The sequence below is a fragment of the Diabrotica virgifera genome, chromosome 8 (assembly GCF_917563875.1).
Source record: "Diabrotica virgifera virgifera chromosome 8, PGI_DIABVI_V3a".
Taxonomy (NCBI): domain Eukaryota; kingdom Metazoa; phylum Arthropoda; class Insecta; order Coleoptera; family Chrysomelidae; genus Diabrotica; species Diabrotica virgifera.
The window spans coordinates 29,422,667-29,447,956 of NC_065450.1; the positions used below are offsets into that span (position 1 = coordinate 29,422,667).

The following is a 25,290-nucleotide window of genomic DNA, read 5'->3' on the forward strand; positions in this document are numbered from 1 at the left end:
AGGCCGACTGAAACGAAAAGCAAAAACTGGCGTCGGCGTCGTGTGATCCGACGTCAAAAGGGAGACATTCACCCTCCGAATGGAACGTACGACATAGCATGATCGTCTCCCCTACTTGCATCTCGGGACAGCGAGTGAGGCTCCTGACTATAAACGTTTATAGCTGATGCCCGCCGAAGTCTCATACGCGCTAATTAGTCCAGGTCGCATCTGTTTTGAGATGGACGTTAAGAGGTGACTCATATTTTTTTGCAGAAATAGCTTGAAATTAACTCATATAATAATAATTGAGTTATCCTCCCACTCAAATAGATCCGGAACATTATTTAAATAATCAAAATGTCAAAAAATTAAGGAAAAATTCGATTTTTTTTTTTCGTTTTTTGATTATAACTTTAAAAGTATTCATTTTCGAGAAAAGTTGCACTAACATAAAAGTTGCGTAATTAAATTTCCTATAACATAGGACTAGTCAAAAATTTTAAAAATTGTCACCCTTGTTGCAAAATAGCAATAATTGCGAAAAAACCATATAAAAACAAGTATTCGTATTTTACGTTTTTCAACCATTTATCCTACACTTAGGACCTTCATATTTTACCCGTAAAAACTCTATGATATAGTAGAACAATACTCTAAATCTCATTAAGATCCGTTTAATAGATTTTGCATGACCGACCATATTACCCGTATGCACGCTAATGGTGAATATAAAATTCTTAATTTTATGTAAAAAAATCCGTAATAGTTATCTCTTAAAACCTACCAAATTTCATTTGCATATCTCAATTGGTTTTAAGGTAATAAATAAATCGTCAGTTTGTAAGAAAAAATTCAACATTCCGTATCTCGGAAACGAAAAATTTGCGGACATACTTTTATAAAGCCAACTGTCACTATTTTTTCTTGCAGAATTACCCCTTAAAGCTTGTCGCACTTATTTAGAAACACCGTGTATTGATGAAGAACATGTCTAGTTGTTAAAGTACCTACCTAACTTTTTTATTTTCCAACATAAACGAATGAATCAAAAAACAAAATATTAAGAAAACCTGAGGCTACAGTTGAGTTTTAATTTCAGTATTTTATAAACGCTAGAACAGTGATACTCAACCTGCGGCCCGCGGGCCGCATGCGGCTCTCTAGCGTTTTTTATGCGGCCCGAAGGCTAACTAAAGGGCCCTGTGATCAAACTATTTGTCAAATTTCACGTGCTTTTTCAAATTATTTGATAGTGTGCCGATGTGTTTGAGGCGTGTTTGGGAGTGAGGCAGACAATTTAATCACTTTAATTTTAAATTATATTGAAATTTTTAAGAACTCAGATTAAAAAGCAGGGTATTATTAACTTTTAATAATAAATTATTAAAGTTAATGAACAAATACTCATTTTAAAAATAATCAATACTTATTTACTACATTGCAACGACCCATTTAGTAATTACAAGGAAAATTCAGGTCCGGATTAACAAAAAAAATTTAAAATAATTGTGACCTTGAAACAACACCCTGTAGGTATACTAAAATTTTCAAAATTCGTCTTCACATTTGAAAAGAGCACAAAAACTAAGTTTAATTGCTCGCTTCAATTTTTTGCGCAGACAATTTAATGACATTAATTTTGAAATTATATCGAAATTTTTGTTTTGAAAGTTCGAGTTCTTAATTTTTCTTAATTTTTCGAGTTCTCGACATAATTTTAAAATTAAAGTTATTGAATTGTCTGCGCAAAAGCTGGAAGCTCCATGAAAGCTTTTCAAATATGCAAACGGGTTTTGAAAATTTCAATATACAGGATGTTGTTTCAAGGTCACAATGTATTTATAACAATGTGTTTAATCCGGACCTGGATTTTTCTTGTGATTAGTAGTTGGGTGGTTTGGGTTCTAAATGTGACATATGTGTACCAAATATCAAAAAAATAATATACAAGTTATGGTCCAGAAAGAAATGGGCAAAATCGATAAAACACCCTGTAACTCGGTTATAAAGTCGGTGGAGCAATAAATTTAGTATGTCTATAACCGCCTCATTTACCTCTATTCACCACTCAACTATTTCCGTTTTCCAATGAAACACCCTGTATACTACTTCATCTTGATTGCGGCCCGCAAGCTGTGGCAATAGCTACTATGTGGCCCAGGAAACAAAAAAGTTGAGTATCGCTGCGCTAGAATATTCCACAGGGTGATGCGAACTTTGAGAAAAAAACATAGTTTGATTGGTACACCGGGTATAAAATGAAAATTTACCTGTTTAGCAACAATATTATTACAGTGGTATTGTTAAAGAATCAGGCTATAACATGTTCAAAAAATCACTTAAATCGGCCAACAGGTTTGGGAAATAAGAGGCATCAAAAATGATCAAATTTTTAAGTGGGCCGATTTCTAAGTCCGTAAGTATATATTCAAAATATGAATGAATATTGTAAAGTGTGTAACGTTTCTATTTCTTTAATAAATAATTATCGAGGCATTTTAAGAATAAACACGCAAAAAATAAAATCAAATATAAAATTAATAAAATTTTGATGTACTTTAGATGGAATAGGGATGTTCACAACACATTTAGTAGTCATTTTAAACATGTAAAACGATTAAGAAACACCCTAGGAATAATTGTCTAAAATATTAAGAAAATTAAAAAAGTCTGTCTATTAAAAAACTTCATTAGAAATCTAGCATTATTTTAAATTTCAAGAAAACCCTTCTGACGTCACTAGTCGTATACTCCAGCGCGCGAAATGCCAGTCCACGGCACATCCACAGTGTTTAGGTACCTGTTTGACATTAGTAAACATTAGTTCAGTCAGGATTCAGGTCATTTGATTTTGTATTTTGTTCCATAGATAAGAGGGCGGGGTGTGTTGTTCTCTATTGTTTTACCAGAGCTAACGTGGAGTTTTATGGTAAATTTGTTTAATTTAAAGTGGATAGACTGTTTCTTAGGACATATTTTGGGTAGTACAAATAAATAAAAGGGAAATAATTAAAAAGGAAAGGTTTTAAAATAGCTGATTCGCTTAACTTACCTACTGTACATGTAATAATGGTGAATGGTGTCTGATTTCTTATCATCTTGTAAAGAAATAAATCAACCACAGAGCAGTGGAATGTTTATTTTAATAAGGTACAGGGGTGAAAAAAAAAGAGAAAATTTAGTGTGATTTTTAATTTCAAATATTTCATTCAAAGGAAACTTTTTGTTTATTCTAACGGACTTTCGGCCCTCAGTAATAATGTAATCTTTAATTCTGCGTTCAAATTGTTCAAAAATATTTATTAGTTTTCTCAGGATTCGAAAAAATTAATGCATTTAAATAGCATTTGCCCCAGATTTTGCCCTACTAATTTAAATGATGTCTAGTTTATAGGAGCTGTCGGTAATACATATGTACTTTATTACTACGTTAGGGACACCATACGTTATGGACACCTACGTTAAGTCTTTTAAACCTCCAGACAAATTGAAAGATCATAAACTGGGTACTTTTTATTTTTGTAAAAATTTATCTTGCTAACCCATTTCATTGCCTGGATATTTAGAAACAAATATTTAGTCCAAAATACGAAGTTTTCGGCTATATGTATTAAGAATTTTTATAATTTATTTTTTATAACCAAGCTAACTAAATCTAAAACATATCATATAATTGGGTAAAAATGAGTAAGTACTTATTTAAAATCTCATTTATTTAGGAAAAGATCCATAACTTACAAAAATAAGTGATATTTGCAAGAGAAATGCTTGGTTTTTATTGATAAGTACATACTTCTTTTTTACGATTTAAATTAGCTAGAACTGTAATAGAAATCTTGTCAGAATTGTTTTTAGAGATATTTACACACCAAGGAATAAAACACCACTTATTTGGTTTCATTTTTACTAATTAAATACGTAAAGAACTGCACACATTCAAATACACTTCGTAAATAAGTATACAAAACCAGTACTCGATCAAAGACGATACGACTGCTGACGTCACAGACCGTAGCCTCGCTACAGGGTACCGTTTTTCTAGCCTCCAAGAAAATCAACATTATGAACTAATTTATCTTAAAAAATATACATTTTTAAACAGTTTTATGATTGCTACGTTTTTATATACCTTATAATCTATTGAATTTAACTATATTTAAAAATTAGTGAACATCCCTATTATCTGTTTTAAGTCTTGTCACGACATTCTAGCTGGCATCGGCTATAAACGCTTGCAGTCAGGACCCTAAATTGCTGTGCCGAGATGCAAGAATAGCATGATGGTTTCCCCTTACACTTGATTATTCGGCGTCTGCGAGCAGGGGCGTCGGAAGTGTACGATTACCACGAACTAAGGAATAACTTTACGCTTCATGCAAGAGCACAAGGCCGTACACAGTGATGATGGTTAGGGGACAGAACAATACCATCTCCAATCCAATTAACATTTTTTTTTTGTTTTTGTTTGGACAAAGGATCACAAATAAAATGCTCTGCACTAATTAACATGAAAAATGCGTTTAATTCCTAAAATCGTGCTTTTTAAAATTAATTGAATAGTATTTTATATCAAGAGCGTTGGCGCAAAATTTCGGGTCCAATGCTATTTAAATGCATTCATCTTATTTCGAATCCTAAGAAAACTAATAAGTATTTTTGAAAAATTTAAACGCAGAATGAAAAGATTACGTTATTACCGAGGGTCTAAAGTTCCTGAAAACTTCTATAATGTTTATTTTAATAAGTTACCGGGGTGAAAAAAAAAAGAAAATTTAGTGTGATTTTTAATTTCAAATATCTCATTCAAAAGAATCTTGTTCTTTATTCTAAAGGACATTCGGACCTCGGTAATAAAGTAGATAGTCTTTCATTCTGCGTCTAAATTTTTCAAAAATATTTATTAGTTTTTTCAGGATTCCATTGATATTTTACAAATCGAACATTTGCTTAGTCATACAACGCACTCAGTCAAACAGAATGTGGTGGCAAGACAGTGACCAACAAGGCTACTAAATATTTGACAAGGCTTCAGGAACATTTTGAGTTGTTTATTAAATAATATTGATAGTGAATTTGACAAATAATTGATTTAAGACGTAAAATTAATAAAAACTTATTTATTGTTTATTATTTATGGAAGATCCAAGCAGAGGATACAGCAGGATATATTCTGTGATCCAAGTATTTTGTTGTTAAAGATGTTCAAATTTATCTAAGCTTTCCATATTAATTAACTGAATTAATAATTTAAGCGATTTTACAAGTAACGTTTATCCAAGCATTCAAAACATTCAAAAGCCATCTTGAAGCTAATGATGACAATGTCATTGTCAACTGTTTACATATCCACACCAGTGAGAATTTTACTACACGTAATTTGCCGTGTAAAGAAAGAAAAAGTAGGGATCCGTAAAATATTTGCACCTACTGGAGTCAATATAGTTTTTACTTCGGAAAAAAAATCTAACAATATAGAATTTTTCATAATTTCATTAAGAAATATATAATAGGTAAACATCATACCTATCAAAAAAACTGACTCGACCATTGAAAAATTCAGAAAATTTTATACAAAAAACCATATAGGTGTCTATAAAGATTTTTCTAAAATTAAATCTACGGGTTCTATAATTTTTAAAACGTTTTTATATACTTGGTTTGGTCGGTGTCACAGACTCCGCAAATTTTGTAATCAATTTTAAAAATAGTTCTAGGCTACGTAGGTACCTGAAATTTTCAGAATAGCTTTGAACTAGCTAACAATGCAATATTTAACTGCTATTATACAGGGTGATTGATTAGTAGGGTAAAGCTCCGTAGATCCGCTATAGTAATGGATAGCGATAAAAGTTAATAACAAAAATTGTAGCCAACTTTGAGCTTCACATTACAAAATTAGTTAGAATTTTACAGGGTGTTCGATGTCATAGTGGCAGATCAAACTTGTGTTTTTTTTTTTAAATGGCACATCCTATATTTTATTTTATATTCGAAATCTTCTTAACTTCTCCATTACAAAAATATAAAGGTTTGGTATGTTATACAGGGTATTTACAAAGTTATAACAAATTTTATATGAAAATCGTAACAAGTTCAACTCCCTGTATAAGTAAATAAAAATAAGCACAACAGCAATGGTTTATTGATACCATATTTTTTTACTTATTGTCAAAATTTTCGTAAATGATTGATATTCCTGATTTTCTTTATATTGAATACAGGGTGAGTCAAAACGCAAGTACATTATTTTCTCAGTAATTTTAAATGAAACAACCTGTATTTTATATCACTATCGAAAAGTACTATTACCTTACTTTAATTTATACATAACATTCCCTATGTCTAAATTTATTAGTTTTTGAGATATTTTCATTTTTCAGAGCAAATTATTAATTACGTGTCTAAATCTTTCCAAATTTTAGGTAAGCCATGACTGAATTGTCTAAAACTGACAATTTACGATTACTGATTATCAATCTGTAATCAAATTTGGCTACAATTTTTGTTATTAACTTTTATTGCTATCTATTACTATAACGGATCTACGGAGCTTTTCCCCACTAATCAATCACCCTGAATGGATAAATCTATTTTTTATTTCAAACTATTTTAAAAATGGGGCTAATGCAATGATAGTTTAAAGTAAGTTAATAAATCGATATCTACAAATTGATGGTGGGTCAGTGGCATTAGACTGCAGACCGAGAGTTCCCTATTTCGAACACGGCTGTTGCGTATCTTTAATTTTTTTAATAAATAATTAGAAATTGATATACTTAAAATTCGTATTTTATAAGTTAATTATTATATATAAATATTATACAGGGTTTTTCATTGGGAAACGGAAATACTTTAACGGTAAATAGAGGTCACCTAGTCGGTTTTAGATATACTACATTTTTTGCTCTACCGACTTTTATAACCGAGTTACAGGGTGTTTTATCGATTTTGCCCATCTCTTTCCTAAGCCATAACTTTAGAACCACCCTGTATATTTTTTTGATATTTGGTACACATATGTCTAATTCAAAACCCAAACAACCGACATACTAACCATAAAAAAATCCAGGTCCGGATTAACAAAAAATTATAAAGTAATAATTGTGACCTTAAAACAACACTCTGTATATTCAAATTTTGAAATCTGTTTGCATATTTGAAAAGAGCACAAAAAAAGTAAGTTTAATGGTTCGCTTCAATTTTTCGGCCAGACAATTTTATGACTCTAATTTTGAAATTATATCGAAATTTTTAAGAACTCTGACATTAAAAAGCAGATATTATTAACTTTTAGTTATAAATTATTAAAGTCAATGAATAAAAACTCATTTTAAAAATAATCAATACTTATTTACCACCTTGGAATGACCCAATTACTAATGACAAGAAAAATCCAGGTCCAGATTAACAAAAAATATAAAGTAATTGTGACCTTGAACCAACACCCTGTATACTGAAATTTTGAAAATTTGTCTGCGCATTTTAAAAGAGCATAAAAAACTGTGATTAAAGATTTATTTTATTTTATTTATTTTATTATTTTATTTTATTTATTTTAATTTTTTGCGCCGTTGATTTAATTAAATCAATTTTGAAATTGTATTGAAATTTTAAATAATTCTGAGATTAAAAACCAGGTGTTATTAACTTTTAATAATTTAATGTTAATGAATCAATACTTATTTTAAAATTACTTAATACTTATTTACTACACTGGCTTCATGGATTCTCTGGATTTGTAGCTGTATGCACATCATTAAAAATTAGAATTGCGAGAATTGGGATATTTTAATGATTTAGTAAATTATAAAAAAAAACAGCTACATCTAATAAAAAAAATCGTTTAGACAATTCAACAATTTAACATAAATTACAAATATTTGAACTATAACAGTTGCTCAAAATGTCCGCCATTTTGTTCGATGCATATCCTTGCTCGTTTTAAAAGATTTCGAATCGATTTTCTAATTACATTGGGATTGTTCTTAAAGTTTCTAGCAGCTTCTTGTCACCTTAACAGAATTAATCAATATGATTTCAAAATTGCCGTAATTAAATTATCTGCGGAAAAATTTGGCATGCACCTTTTAACGCAGTTTTTTATGCTCTTTTAAAATACGCTAACAAATTTTCGAAGTTTCAATATACAGGGTGTTGTTTCAAGGGCACAAATACTTTATATTTTTTTGGTTAATCCGGACCTGGATTGTTCTTGTGATTACTAATTGGGTCGTTCAAATGTGGTTAATAAGTATTGATTATTTTTAAAATGAGTATTTATTCATTATCTTTAATAATTTATAACTAAAAGTTAATAATATCTGCTTTTTAATATCGGAGTTCTCAAAAAATTCAATATAATTTCAAAATTAAAGTCATAAAATTGTCTGGCCGAAAAATTTAAGCAAACCGTTAAACTTACTTTTTTATGCTATTTTCAAATATGCAAACACATTTTCAAAATTTGAATATACAGGGTGTTGTTTTAAGGTCACAATTACTTTATAATTTTTTGTAAATCCGGACCTGGATTTTTCTTATGGTTAGTATGTCTGTCGTTTGGGTTTTGAATGAGACATATGTGTACTAAATATCAAAAAAATATACAGGGTGGTTCTAAAGTTATGGCTTAGGAAACAAATGGGCAAAATCGATAAAACACCCTGTAATTCAGTTATAAAAGCCGGTAGGGCAAAAAATTAGTATATATAGAACCGGCTTGGTGACCTCTATTCACCAATAAAGTATTTCCGTTTCCCAATGAAACACCCTGTATATATCTACCATTTTAAACAACCGAGGTATTATAAAAAGTACTTTTATACTAGTTTAATTTTTGGAATTATAATTTTAACAGTTAATACACCTCTCAAAATTCATATTTTATTCCTTCGAAACATGTTGTGTCCTATATACAAAACCGTGTTATTATAAAAAGTACTTTTTTATTATAGTGTAATTTTTGGAGTTTTAAGCATTTTATATTGTCAAATTATTTTATATTCTCTCCTATAAATAATAAAAACGTTTTATTATAAAAAAGTTCTTTTTTATAAAAGTGTAATTATTTTATCTCTTGTCCTGCCAAATCCAATTTATTTCACATTTAGCAAACTTTTAGTCTAAATAAATAAATGAAGTGTTTTCTTTTTTCTTTTTAATTTTATTATAATTTCTAAAATTGAAAACTCGATTCTTTTGTGAATGACACTAGCTCTTTGACACAAGGCTTTTCTATTGTCTTTCCTTTTGAACTTAAACCCTTTTTAAAATCTATCCAGAGACTTACTCTGGAAATTACGAAGGTATTTTTGTGTTTTAAATTTTTAACAGTCTTTACAGAAACATATTCTTTTCACGCATATTCTTTTCAACTTACAGCAGTTACAACCCTCAGGAAAATCTTTAGTCTGAGGGTGTGATCTATAGAGCGTGTCACGTTAAAAATAGAGCATTGCGGAGATAGCCCCATGTATTTCTAATGGACGATAGAAGAGCGCCGATGTCACGTCGTACTGATAGGAATAAATCGTATATCGGCAGTCGAGTAACCACCCGTGCCCGAGAGGTTTGGCAACACTGATCTCCATAAGCGAAACGTTCTATTCTTAACGTGAAACAAAGTATAGGTTTCGTTTAGGTATATATTGTGCGATCTCTACTTCACTTTTTCTGTTTTTTAAAGCTGACTTTGTTATCAGTGAAGTAAACGTGCAAATTGAATATTTATAATATTTATAAATATAAATATAAATATAATATTTATAAATTCGGGTTCAAAACGTCTTCCGACGTTGTCCTATGCCTTGTTGCCAATATCTTCAAATTAAATATTACTTGATTTATATCTAAAGCACGTCTTGCCATTTTCGGGGTAAATATAAAAACAAACCCCTTCCAATCATAAGTACTGTTATGACGAACTTATTAGACTACCATTAATTTGTAACGGGTGTGGAAGTATCGCTAAAATAAGGTACCAATTTCTCCGAATAGTCAAAAACCCAAATACAGGCTATAAGGAATTCACTAAATATCAACGCTTATGAGCTTACTGATTAGAGCTATCTCAGAGCTTACTGATTAGAGTATTAGATATACAATTAGATAATTAGAGCTCACATTAAATTCTATGTAATAACCTAATCTCGTTTTAACAAACATTTTGCGGGTAAATGTAAAATAAAAGTATGTTTCAAAAATCTAAATCGTTTATTATTAATATAGAACTGTCTTTAACCTTGAACAATAAAGGTAAAACTGCTAGCCAAACAGACATTTTCAAGTAAAATGTGACATGATTTATATCTAAAGGATTTACTGCAAGTAACTTCTTTTTAATAAAAAATAAAAACTTTATCTCGTAAAAGATATATTTAAAATCTCTAAAAAACGGTTATACCACAACAAAACGTTTTCGGAATCAATATTCCATCATCAGTATTATCACAAGCCACAAGATATACGGGTAAAAACCCTTAAGTTGTTTTAAAATTGTGAAGGTTACAGCGATGAGTGTGCTAATAACCGGCAAAATAATGCAAAATATGAAAAACATATTAAGTTGTGAGATAAAAAGAGATGAAACTAATAGATGTAGGAAATTTAGCGATAGAAACCGATAAATTTCCATTGTATTGATTGTTTCCCACATTTAGACGACCACTGTGACAGTGACAGTTTTAGTTGACATACTCATCTGATACGTCTAAAGGTGGGAAACAATAAATTGAATGTAAATTTATAGGTTTTTATCGCTAAATTACCGACCTGTACTAGTTTCATATCTTTTGTACAGTTGAGTCCGGGAATCTTTACCCGTGCGTCATCATTTAAAACATACGAAATAAGTCGATGATAAGTCGGAAATTGAAATTTACTAAACGCAACAGCAAGTCACTTACTGTCACTTGCTGTTGCGTGAAATATACCGTATATAGGATTACTTACCTGCAACTCATTTAATGATTCATCGGTAGTGTCGTATTATTGAATACCCAGAATTTTCAATCAAAAGAAAAAGTAGTTTAATTTTTATAGTTAACCAAATAAAAAACCTTGAACATTAAAAATAAACGAATTTATTTACATTTTTAAGAAAACTTAAGAATAAACAAGAACTTTATACAGTTACATAAAACAACTTATGTTTTGGTATAATTTTGTGAATACATACAGTCTTATTATTATGATAATAATCCAATTTTTCTGTCCATGCCTGATTGTTAAGCTCTGGTTTTTTTTGGTTTTGTGTGATAAGAGGTTTTGAAACATTCACTTTGAAACATACAAGACATAGTACTGTGGGGAAGACAGAGAAGACGAGAGAGGAATCAGCAGGTGACGAGAATGGACAGCGAGAGAATAGCCCGTATAGCCAGAGATTCAAAGCCAATAGGCAAGGAAAGGCCTTTTAAAAAGTGGTGAGATCGCTGGCAGTCAACATTACAGCTACAAATACAAGCTCAAAATCGGTTACGAGCAGGTCAAGAGACCTAATATAAGAAGAAGAAGAAGAAGAAGAAGAAGAAGAAGAAGAAGAAGAAGAAGAAGAAGAAGAAGAAGAAGAAGAAGAAGAAGAAGAAGAAGAAGAAGAAGAAGAAGAAGAAGAAGAAGAAGAAGAAGAAGAAGAAGAAGAAGAAGAAGAAGAAGAAGAAGAAGAAGAAGAAGAAAAAGAAGAAGAAGAAGAAGACTTTGAAACAATATCGTCCCTACCATTTCCAACTATCGAATGTGAAAAATCGGGTTATTCAGATTCGATACCTTGCCCTCGCATTATATGTGATACATCTTGTGGCAAATTCTCGTTATTGTAGCTTGATTAGGAGCGCGGGAAATATGCTGTTTAAACCATCGAATATGAACATTTATTCATTTGGTTCAACTGACGAAAATGGTTATATTCGATACATTTGTTTTGTATAAATATAACTAAAGGTATATTTGTACAACGCTAAATGTCGAATATGTCACATTCGTTAGTTTGTGTTGTAATTTATTCAACAGTTATTTAATTATAATCTGTAAACTGTCGAAAATGTTAAACTCCTGAGAAGAATAAAATGCACGTGTTTACAATTAGGGCGAATTTTGTTTCAGTATCGCTTCCAAGAAATTCTTGTGAGGCAGTTTATGATTTAATTTTAACGGATTTTCATTATTCGATTATACAGTTATTCGCTATTATACATTCGCTACTTTGAATCATCGGACCGAAACAAATCTTTGATTAATACAAAAAGCAAAGTAACGAATGTGATTTTTTGGAAAGAAAAAAATGATAAGCAGTTCAAATTTGGTATCAATCTAACAAGGATTAAACATTACATACAAAAAATATAAAAATTTTCTTATTTGTCAATGCGCTGATTTAGGAGTCTCTAAAAACGAGTTATTTTGCTCTCCTGAAAAGTACCACTTTTCACATTCGATAATCGGAAATGACAGGGACGATATGAAAAGCTTGAATTACCCATGTCTGTTTCTCCACCAGTAACACACAACTCCTCCGTCATTAAACCACATATAGAATAACAAACGGGGTCAATGACGACTGATCTATCAAAGCTTATAACTCAAAGATGGTATTAAAGGTGAGAAAGGACCCCGCAACACTCGGAAAAGTAGCCCCGGTCAAAAACGAAAGTTCGGTCAATCATAGTTCTAAGTGTGTAGATTAAAATAGTCCGTGGAGCCTAGGTCTGAAAAACTGATCCATGGGATCTAGGTCTGAAGCTAGAGCCTTCTGAAGTTATTGGATTCAGCTGCTAGGTGTGCGTTAAGTGCACTAATTCACGGCTAAGTGAACGAAATAATTTATTATTAAAAGAAGAGAGACTCATTTCCTTCATGGAAGGAAGGACGGATAAGTGGAAAAGCCGAAATATCCGATAATCAATTTGGCTTTATGCAGGGCAGATCAACCACAGATGCAATTTTCATTAGAAAGCAGTTGATGGAAAAATACAGAAATAAAGAAACAAACGCTCATATGGCACTAAATAAGAAAGGAGTCCCCGATGAATATGTAAAGATTGTGAGAGATAAAAGACTAAGTTTTCAATCTAATAGCACATAAAATAACATTAAAAATATTACTCTACATCCCACCAGATTGAAAACAATGCGAACATTCTCTGGTTACACCTCCGAGGCTTGCTGAGACTAAAAAAGATGAGAGAATTTTACAATTTATAATTCACGTCCCATCTGCTCAGCGCGGTAAAGTTCCAACAATAATAGTTCCCTTATACAAAGCCGACCCCGCATTCTACAAAGCCAACCCGCATACTTAATTAGTTAAAAATGTTCACAATGATAGCATCTTCAGACACTATCTCTGTAACACAATCTCTGTAAGTAACACATTCCACTAATCCTCAGTTATAGTCACTTCCGGTTCTCCCCACACTTTGATTGAACCTACTGAAGCAGTTAACACAACGTCTTTCCGTGGATGAATGCTTATCGAGTTAAGCACTCTACCGCGGGTATGAACAAACTTTTTCACTACCTCTGCGCTTACTAGATCCCAACACCACAGTTCTCCAGTGACTGATCCAGACAGAATGAAGTTGTCGTTAGTGATCACGGCGCTTTCGATATTCACGTCGTCTGTTCGGTGACCCGTGTACCTGAAAAAAAACAACGGCCTTTTAGTATACCTGAGAAAAAATACTATATAGACTTGTACGTGGGCGATGGCCTCTCCGCCCGATGGCGCTACTGTCGCAAGAGAAATCTACAATCGTCTAATACGTTCTTGTAGACGGCCTATGTCAAAATAGGATCAAAACAGCAAAAAACAGCAGCGAAATCAAAAAGCGTTTAAATTCTGTAAACTGTGACTCTTATCATTCGATGGAAATCATCAAAATAGGGAACCCTAACAACACAAACATTCCACGAATGTACTATCAAAGTTCTATTAATGTTTGAATGTCCTGGACATTCAACGAACATTCGGTGAACATCTGATTAAGTTATTCGTGGAATGTTACCACAAGACATTCTATGAACATACTACCAATGTCCTATATTTTAAGAGAAGCCATTTACTATTCAATTTGCATTCATTTTCAAATTTGCCGCGAGTGTATATTATGCGTTTAGGCAATCCAAACCACGTGACTTCTGGTTCTGAATCTGAAAGTTACAGGTTACAGAGGTTATGTTTTATGTTTGTAATATCATTTCATTTCATTGTTTATCGTCGTATTTTGTTTAGTTTGGATTCATTTGGATTTCGTTTGCTGTATTTTGTGAACTTTATAAACTTTACCACACTGCAAAGTGATTATTTAAGGAAATTATTATTGGAAACTCCAGAGGTTTGAGAAAGGTAGGGGAAACAATTTTTATTTACTGTTCATTTTTCTCTGATATTTATCAATATTGATGAATTTTGCAAGCAATGCCATTATTTCTTTTATTCTTTTAGATATTTATTGAAGCTGAAAATAATTGGGGATTTAGATCCATATACAATTCAGTCAGAATTGGATTTTACCATAAAATGCATTCCACCAAATTACTATTATAGATATTTATACATATCTGGTGGAGTCTCACAGTTACTACTCTAAGCAGCAGATGAAAGCATACAAAAGCTTTCAGGCACATAAATATTTTACAGCTGGATTTGTTTTTATAGTTGGAGTAAAGTTGGAAGTCACAAGCAACAACTTCGTAAATACTTACAAGAATATTGAGGAAATCCAGCTCCTCGATACTGCTGGGCAAACTAGAAGATTGAAGAGGACAAAGCCTTTTGAACTAGTTTGAGTGATAGGTGATAGTGAAAAGCAGAGCATAATGCTTGTGTGCCTGTGTATGTTACAATAGTGCGGTTATAAAAGCAGAGCATAGTGCTTGTGTGCCTGTTAGATTAGATAAGAGACGCTATGGGGTAAGCTCTTCATTTTAAGGAACAGTACCTAGTAATTTAGGTTAAATTAAAATTGCTCATTGGTCAGAGTTATGACCAGATTGTAATTGTAATGTACAATTCAATACAATGAATCGTCATCGTAGTGATGATTATGGAAAAAAATATATGAAAAGATTTTGTGCAATAAAAATGTTTATATTTATCAAGGATATATTATTTGGTATGGCCGCATATACTTCTGGTATATCGTCGGTGATGTGACAATACCTCCTATCTGCTTTTTCATAAATTTTGTAGGAGATAAAAAACTTGTTTGGGCCACCTCCTGTTTTCATATATTTTTTGACTTGTTTTGTAGTAAATTCAACTATTTATTTACTACAAAACAAGTCAAAACTTACGTATGAAAATAGGAGGTGACCTTAAAAAATGTTTTTCGTCTCCTGCAAAACTCATGAAAAAACATATAGGAGGTATTGTCACATCACTGACGATATATTTCAGAGAATGTCTAAAAAATATTAGAAGAAGAACATTCGTAGACATTCATGAAATGTTTCAACAAGACATTCAGTCTAAAAAATATACTTTGAATGTTCAAAGAACATTCGTAGACATTCATGGAATGTTCCAACAAGACATTCAAGTTTAAAATGCTGACACAGCACTTTCCTGGGACTTTCCAGGGACGTTCGTGTGCTTTTGGGGACATTCCAAGAATGTTTTCAATGTCCTGTGTGTACCTTCTAGGAACATTCCTGGAATGTCTTGTGTTATTAGGGAACTTGCATAAAATTTTAAATTCGAAAGAAATGTTATAAATCGCAACAGAACATAATGTAAAATATGTATCAAAGATAAAAAAAGTTGTTTTGTGTTCCGTTTGACCCCTAAAGACGATTCTAAATTCAAATTATTGCAGCTAGCCCAAAACGCGTCGTGACGTCATATGGCTGTGTGTTTACATTCTGCGCCAACAAAGTAAACAAAATTGTATATAATTTTTAATTAGAGATTATAAACGTCAGTAGAAAATACAGTTATGTGACATCACAAGTGTTTTTGATTGTTTGAACTACATATTTGAAATACATAGAAAACTTGTACTTTTACAAAATGGCACTAAACAACTTTTATAGTGTTTTCTTTTATTTTCCATAGTAGACCTTCTTTCCTTTCCTTTAAAAACTATATCAAACGCCAATCTCAACAAACTGGTATATATTATTACAATGACATATGATAAATGTCATTAGAATATAAATATTTTTCCCTTATTCCGCGACGATGAGCTGGCCAAATACCCAAGTAGGTGGAGGCCAATAAACTTGATGACCTTTACCTGACGTGATAGAGATCAATGGACCCCGGATTCGTGATCAGCGACCCCAAAAACCCCATTGTCATATAGTTTCGTCAAATAATAGTCCACAATTTATTTTTTTTGAAAACCTATGTAATCTATATGAAGCATAAAATAGGACAATACCTCGCAATTTTTACAGAATAGATCGATTTGCTTGAAAGTTTGAGAATAAGTAGTAGATAGTCCAAGGATCAAAATCTATATGAGGCCGAAAGGCGCTTTTACCATGGGGGTGGTTGCCACCCCATCTTGGGGGTGGAAAGTTTTTGTTTTATTTTGACCGCAAAAGTTGGTAAAAACATTCATTCTAAGCAAAAAACGTTCTATAGATTTTTTTGATAAAGTTAATAGTTTTCGATTTATTCGCTATCGAAAGTATTAGTTTTATATCGAACAAATCAATGTTTTTAATCAGTTTTCTGCTAACTCAAAAAGTTTTCGTTTTATCAAAACAACTTTGCTGAACAAAAATGTACCTTTTGAAAAAATAAATTTATTTTCTTTAAGATCAATAGTAATCGAGGTACACTTTATTATAAGTTAGCTCTTCGTCGTCAAATGCTAAATATTGTAGTTTCAAACTCAAAAGACTGTGCATTTTTTGACGATAACTTGTTTAAACTAATTTAAAGTATTTAAAAATATCTATCTACAGCAATAAAAAAGTCTCTAGCTCAAAAATTAAGTGACTTATTATGGAAAGAATGTTGGTCATGAAAGAATGTCAGAGATGATTAGTTTTAAAAAAACTGGAGTTAAAAGCGAATAACGAATTTTTGTAGTTTGGTAAAAAATGCCATTTTCTTCAGAATAGAAAGATTAGCATCAAAGGTACGAAAAAATGTTTGAATATGAAATTGTAGGTTATTTAATTCCTAAGAAATTGGTTATAAACAATTTTTTTTCTACAGCAAAAGTTGAGTGAATCGTAAATGAGTATAATATCGAAAAACATTGATTTTTTCGATATAAAACTAACACTTTCGATAGCGAATAAATCGAAAAATATTAATTTTATCAAAAAAATGTATACTTAGAACATTTTTTGCTTAAAATGAATATTTTTATCAACTTTTGCGGTCAAAACATAATAAAAAATTTCCACCCCCAAGATGGGGTGGCAACCACCCCTATGGTAAAATGCTTGGACTATCCACTACTTATTCTCAAAGGCTATAGCGGGATAAGATGGTCAAAAATGCCCCCGCACCGATCAGCCCCGCTACTTATGTTTTCGATAAAGGATATAAAATTATGCCCTCATGCAAATTTTTAGCTTCCCAGAGGTTCTAAAACTTTTTAAATCGAGAAAAGAAGAATTTTTAGGTTTTATTTTTTTTGTGAGCGCAGTTTTACTTTAAAAAATCTGAAAAAATTTAAGAGGTTGTATCTTTTGAATACACAACAACCTGATTTTTTCAGATTTTTGTAATAAAAAATGACCGCAGGAAAAATTTTTGAAATTTTAAAAAAAATTTTAGGTTATGATAATATGATTTGGCCAACTTTCAAATACTATTTTTTTGTGTACTTTTTGCCGTTCTTTTGAATGGCTGAGGCAGAATTTTTAATATCTGAGCGGAAAGAACGAAAAAATCGAAAAAACCGTTTTTGGCTGTCACGAGATGCATCTCGGGACAGCCAATTTTAGGATTTAGGATCCTAACTACAACAACTGAAAAAATACTAAAAGTGTGAATTTTGTCATAAAATTTGGTATGTGGGGTTATAATAATATTTGGAACAACTTTTCCAAATAACTTTTTTCGATATCTCTAACGCGAAGCAAATCGAATCGCATATCGAAAATTCACCCTATTTGTGGATTCGCAGTAGGCCGCGCTTAAAATTTAAAGTTCAGTTGACTATTTTAAAAATTGTGAACCATCAACTCTATGACTGCAAAATTTCAAATTTGTATATATTTTGATAGCCGAAACATAGGGGTCTCTTCATCTTAAATAGGACACACTGTATCTTATCCATTCGATAATTTATTGCAACTAATATAGTCGTATTTTTTACAGATTCAAAATATACAATGAGAATACTGACTAATTCACTAATTTTATCATGAAAAGTTCAAATTGATTGCATTGAAATGTTGAACCAATTAATGCTTATTAATATAATAATATTATTATAATTATTATAATATAATAGAGTGAGTTTTATATATAGAAACCGATATAGAAACTGAAGTATCTCGGAAACGACTTGCACGTTTTTCATAGGTTTTGGTGAGTAGGGGTTTTCTAATGCAGCCGATATTACAGTGATTACATTGCTGTCAGATTTTCCGTTTTTCTGGAAATCTAATGAACTTTCTTATTTCAAATGGAACACCCTGTACATTTTTTGCGTTTCGAAGTCCTTAAGATATACTGATTATTTTGTATGTTATATTCCCTATACCTAAATGCCATAGTTTGGGAGCTATTGCTACATTGATTTAAAAAAAATTAAAGAAATTATAAAAATCAATTTTTTAGACCCGTGTAGGCATTATTTTACGTTCATTTCTGTACTTCGCAGTTTCAAAAATAATATTTTTGATTTGTGTTTTTTAACCTTGAAAATCGTCATTATTCGATTTCTTTTCAGTTTTAAATTATTTATAACTCGAAAACGATTAACTTTAGAGAAAAATTACAAAAGAACTTTTTTGTTCCCAATGGTCCGAAGAACCTAAAATAATGTCTACCCAGGCCAAAGAAATTGATTTTTATAATTTGTTTAAAAAGTTTTTTTAAATAAATGTAGCCAGTGCTGTTTTTGTGACGGTACGCGCCGGTACGCCGTACCGGGACCTTTTGGGAAAAAGATAAAAAAACAACAAAATTATAGACAAATTAATTAATTTTTGCCGTGATTCCAAACAGCTTTAAAACGCCCCCTTATTGAGGCTAGACTTAAAAAGTTTTCCCGGGATGAACACTCCCCAGACCCCCCGGAACATTGCGTACCGGAACCTATATTGTTACAAAAACAGCACTGAATGTAGCAATAACTCCGAAATTATGGCCTTTAGGTATAGGGAATATAACATGGAAAATAATCAGTATTTCTTAAGGACTTCAAAACGCAAAAAATATACATAGTGTTCCATTTGAAATAAGAAAGTTAATTAGATATTCAGAAAAACGGAAGATCTGACAACAATGTAAGTATTACTATAATATCGGCCACATTAGAAAACCCCTACCTACCACAATCTATAAAAATTGTGCAAGCCATTTCCGAGATAATTGAGGGTTTCCATACATAAAACTCATTCTGTATATTATATTATATTATTACACATTAATCGGTTCAATACTTCAATGCAATAAATTTGAACTTTTTATGATAAAATTAGTGAATTAGTCAGTATTTTGATTTTATATTTTTAATCTATAAAAAATACGACTATATTAGTTGCAATAAATTTTCAAATTGATAAGATACAGTTTGTCTCATTTAAGATGAAGACACCCCTATGTTTCGGCTGTCAAAATATATACACATTGAAATTTTGCACAGTCATACAGGGTGATAGTTCACAATTTTTAAAATAGTCAACTAAACTTTAAGTTTTAAACGCGGCCTATTACAAACAGGGTGAATTTTCGATATGCGATTCGATTTGCTTCGCGTTAGAGATATCGAAAAAAGTTATTTGGAAAATTTGTTCCAAATATTATTAAAACCCCACATACCAAATTTTATGACAAAATTCACACTTTTAGTATTTTTTCAGTTGTTGTAGTCAGGATCCTAAATCCTAAAATTGGCTGTCCCGAGATGCATCTCGTGACAGCCAAAAACGGTTTTTCGATTTTTTCGTTCTTTCCGCTCAGATATTAAAAATTCTGCATCTGCCATTCAAAAGAACGACAAAATGTACACAAAAAAATACTATGTAAAAGTTGGCCAAATCATATTATCATAACCTAAAATTTTATTGAAAATTTAAAAAATTTTTCCTGGGCTTATGTTTTATTACAAAAATCTGAAAAAAATCAGGTTGTTTTGTATTCAAAAGATACAACCTCTTGATTTTTTTCAGAGTTTTTAAAGTAAAACTGCGCTCACAAAAAAATAAAACCAAAAAATTATTCTTTTCTTGATTTAAAAAGTTTTAGGACCTCTGGGAAGCTAAAAATTTGCATAAGGGCATAATTTTATATCCTTTATCGAAAACATAAGTAGCGGGGGTGATCGGTGCGGGGGCATTTTTGACCATCTTATCCCGCTATAGCCTTTTCAAGCAAATCGATCCATTCTGTAAAAATTGCGAGGTGAAAAGCTTCGGTTCCTGGACTACTATGAATTATACTGAATATGTCTATTTAATTTAAAAATAAAAAATTCTACCATACTTTATACAGGGTGTCCCGAAAAGATTGGTCATAAATTATACCACACATTCTAGGGTCAAAAATAGTTCGATTGAACCTAACTTACCTTAGTACAAATGTGCTCATAAAAAAAGTTACAGCTCTTTGAAGTTACAAAATGAAAATCGATTTTTTTCAATATATCGAAAACTATTAGAGATTTTATATTGAAAATGGACATGTATCATTCTTAGAGCAGGAACATCTTAAAACAAAATAAAAGTGAAATTTATCCACCCCATAAAAAATTATGGGGATTTTGTTCCCTTAAACCCCCCAAACTTTTGTGTAAGTTCCAGTTAATTCATTATTGTGGTACCATTAGTTAAACACAACGTTTTTAAAACTTTTTTGGCTTCTAGTATTTTTTCGATAAGCCAGTTTTTATCGAGATGCGGCTTCTTTTTCAATATATTTACGTAAAAATTTTATAGGGATTTTGTTCCTTTAAACCCGCCAAATATTTGTGTACGTTCCAATTAAACTATTATTGTGGTACCATTAGTTAAACACAGTGTTTTTAAAACTTTTGCCTCTTAGTCTTTTTTTCATAAGTCACGTTTTATCGAGATGTAGCTTCTTTTTCAAAATATACCTAAAAATTTAAATTATAAATAAATTTTCAGAATATTAACAGGTCTCTATAATCGTACTTAACCATATACCAATATGTGGTGGATTCGATAAATATTCAAATTATCTCGATAAACACTGGCTTATCGAAAAAGTACTAAGAGGCAAAAAAGTTTTAAAAACAATGTCTTTAACTAATGGTGCCACAATAATAATTTAATTTGAACGTACACAAAAGTTGGGGGGGAGGGGGGGGGGTTAAAGGAACAAAACCCCCATAAATTTTTTATGGGGTGCACAAATTTCACTTTAATTTTTTTTATGATGTTGCTGCCATAAAAATGCCACATGTATATTTTCAATAAAAAATCTCTGAGAGTTTTCGATATATGAAAAAAAATCGATTTTTATTTTGTAACTTCAAAGGGCTGTAATAGTTCAGAGAAATAAGGAAAAAAATATCATGTTGGTGACACAACCCCCTCCAGGCCGAAACCAAATTTTTTGAGTAGTGTGGACATCTATAATAATAACCTATATGTTTCCTGCAGCCGATTTTGATGATATACCTACATAGTTATAAACAAATGAAGATCAAAAAACGCTAAATTTTCGCTTTTTTCGTCTATTGCCAGAAGGATAAGCATTTTAAACAAATTTGGAAGTAAGAAACTCATAAATCATATAAAAAACTTCAATATGGCGTACGCTGAATATGTCTATCCTTATTGGTTGCTTAGAAAATTGCAAAATAATTAATAAATTTTGAGTTTTTATAAATATTCATAACTTATGTAAAAATTAACTTAGAACCTTCTTATTACACGGAATGCCGGAAGCTTATATACTAAATTTCATAACAATTGGTCAAATAGTTTAAAAGTTATTTAATTTGTTTATCCCAAATTATTTTTTTTGCAACACTATAAGTCAGAAAAGGATGAAGTTACAGTAATACTTTGGATAGTTTATGAAAGAAGAAGATTTATAATAATAACTTAATTAAAAAAAATGACAAAAAATAATTCTAAGTATCGCAAAATTATTTTGCAACAACATGTCGATTTTTTGCTTATAAACAATTAGAATAACTTTTTAACCATTACCCGTAGAACAATTATTTTTTCATATTTAGAGAGACTGAATTTTTATACAAATTTAAAAACACAGCAGCTTTCTTTATAACAATTACGAAATCAAATCAGTCACATTTGAAAGAACATACTTCAGAGTTTTACTGTACCAAATATAAAAAATATATACGTTCAAACAAATCGTCCACAAAGCTTCAAAATGTGACCCTTAAAATCGGCCGGCCTTGAAACTTGGGAGAACGATGAAACGGGGGAAGGAACTGTTAGCTGTATCTCTTGTTCTCTCCTATGGATTTCGACGTTTCTATTTTTAATTTGTATGTACTTTTTGCGTATAGTACGGGTATGCATTATTTAAATAAATTAATTGTTATATACACCATTAAATTTGTTTAAACAATCTTTTTTCAATTTTTTTAATAATATTTGAAGTAATTTTAATCATAAAACATAAATGTTTATGAATAATATAATAATACATAGTATTTTTATTAAACTTAGTAATAATTTAAAGTATGAAAAAACAAATTATCCCATTCAATTGTTTCTAAAAATAGTATTGGTCTATGGAAATCAGAAAATCTCAAATGAACTAGGTTTTATTTTTTTGGTAAACATGCTATTAGATGAATGAAAAACTGAAGTTACAGAACCACCAAACAATAGATAAACGTAATTGATTGGGGTTGGAAATTAAGCTAAGAACCGTTAGTACCGATCCGATCAATAGATCTTTTTTATACCAGATATTTTATTAAAATAAACTATCTGCTCTTGCAAAACTGGTTGCACCGAGTACTTGTTAGTACAGAGATATAAATAGTTTATGGACTTCGATAACCAAAACCTCTATCTTTCTCTATTATCTATTTTGGAGTTTCTTTTTTTAATGTGTATGTACTCTTTGCGTACGTTACGGATATGTTTTTTGTTAATAAAGTGGTTATTTAAATTACTATGTAAATTGTGTAAACAATTTTTGGAAATTCTTTTACGATATTTTTAGGATGACTTTGTTGGCAATCATAGGAGTGGATCATATGCACTTGACTTTACAATAACTTATAATAAACAGGTAACTGATAATTGTTACGTTTTTCATAAAAATACAAGTATTCCTAAATAAATCTCCTTTAATTTTATTTTAATGGTCTTGTTATAATACAAAATGTATGAAATATCTTAATTTTTGTTTTTTTGCAATCTTAAAATTATAACTTTCAATGTTGTAAGATACAATCATTACAATATTGTAGAAAATTTCTGAAAATAATTTTGTTCTTTTTATCCTCTCTCTAATTTTGTTACATTTCATTTTTCGTTTATCTAGTAGCATGTTTATCAAGAAATAAAGCCTAGTTTATTTGAGATTTTTTATTTTCAATTCAATATTATAAGCCAATGTTAGATTTAAAAATAATTGAATATGATTAGTATATTAATAATTACAGTGTTTAACAAAAATACAGGTCATACATTTAATCGCATATTCTGGGACCAAAAATGGTTCGATTGAACCTAACTTACGTTAGTATAAATATGCACATAAATAAAGTTACAGCCCTTTGAAGTTACAAAATGAAAATCGATTGTGTCCAATATATCGAAAATTCCGAGAGATTTTTTATTAAAAATAGATATGTGGTATTTTTATGGCAGGAGCATCTTAAAAAAAAATATAGTAAAATTTTGACAGCCCATAAAAATTTTATGGGGGTTTTGTTCCTTTACACCCCCCCCCCCCCAAATTTTTGTGGACTTTCCAATTAAATTATTATTGTGGTACCATTAGTTAAACACAATGTTTTTAAAACTTTTTTGCCTCACAGTACTTTTTCTAAAAGTCAGTTTTTATTGAGATATTTTGAATATTAGTCAAATCAATCACATATTTGTATATGTATATGTATATATTTAAGTACGATTATGGAGACTTGGTAATCGTATGAAAATTTATTTATAATTTACATTTTTAGGCATATTTTGAACCATATTAAAAAAGAAGCCACATCTTGATAAAAGGTGCCTTATCGAAAAAATACTAAGAGACAAAAAAGTTTTAGAAATATTGTGTTTAACTAATGGTACCGCAGTAATAGTTTATTTGGAATGTACACAAACATTTGGGGGGTGTAAAGGAACAAAACCCCCATAAAATTTTTAAGTAAACATATTAAAAAACAAGCCGCAAATCGATAAAAACTGCCTTATCGAAAAAATACTAAGAGGCAAAAAAGTTTTAAAACAGTGAGTTTAACAACTAATGGTACCACAATAATAATTTAATTGGAACGTACACAAAAGTTTGGGGGGTTTATGGGAACAAAACCCCCATAAAATTTTTATGGGATGCACAAATTTCACTATAATTTTTCTTTAAGATGTTCCTGTCATAAGAATGATACATGTCCATTTTCAATAAAAAATCTCTAATAGTTTTCGATATATTGGAAAAAATCTATTTTCATTTTGTAACTTCAAAAGGCTATAACTTTTTTTATGTGCACATTTGTATTAAGGTAAGTTAGGTCCAATCGATCTATTTTTGGTCCCAGAATTGTGATTTAATTTATGACCTGTATTTTTGTTACGTCCTGTATAACTAATATGTACGTTTTACAATAAAAGTTACATCAAATATTATTTAAAAAATTGAAAAAAATTGTTTAAACAAAGTTAATGGTGTATATAACAATTAGTTTATTTAAATAACGCGTATTCGTAATGTACGTAAAAAGTACATAATAATTAAAAAAGAAACAACGAAATAAATAACCGAGAACCAGAGATACAGTTAACAGCTCCTTCCCCCCTCTCATCGCTATCCCAAGTTTCAACGCCGGCCGATTTTAAGGGACACATTTTTAAGCTTTGTGGACGATTTTCTTGAAAGGAAATCTTTTGTATACTTGGTAAGTTAAAACTTTGAATTATAATCTTTCAAATGCGGCTAATTTTATTTCTTAATTGTTATAAACAAAGCTGCTGTGAATTAAAAAAAAAGAA

The 25,290-nt window shown here is 30.6% G+C and overlaps 1 protein-coding gene across 1 annotated transcript in view; it reads right to left on the minus strand.

Annotated features, from left to right (window-relative positions):
- Window positions 1–11,047: 11,047 nt before the first annotated feature.
- LOC126890819 (WD repeat domain-containing protein 83) overlaps window positions 11,048–25,290 on the minus strand; it is a 51,636-nt gene continuing 37,393 nt past the window's right edge. Inside the window, exon 5 of the mRNA XM_050660011.1 lies at window positions 11,048–13,616. Within this exon, the coding sequence (XP_050515968.1) occupies window positions 13,355–13,616 (262 nt within the window). The 3' untranslated portion in view covers window positions 11,048–13,354. The remainder of the gene's footprint in view (window positions 13,617–25,290) is intronic.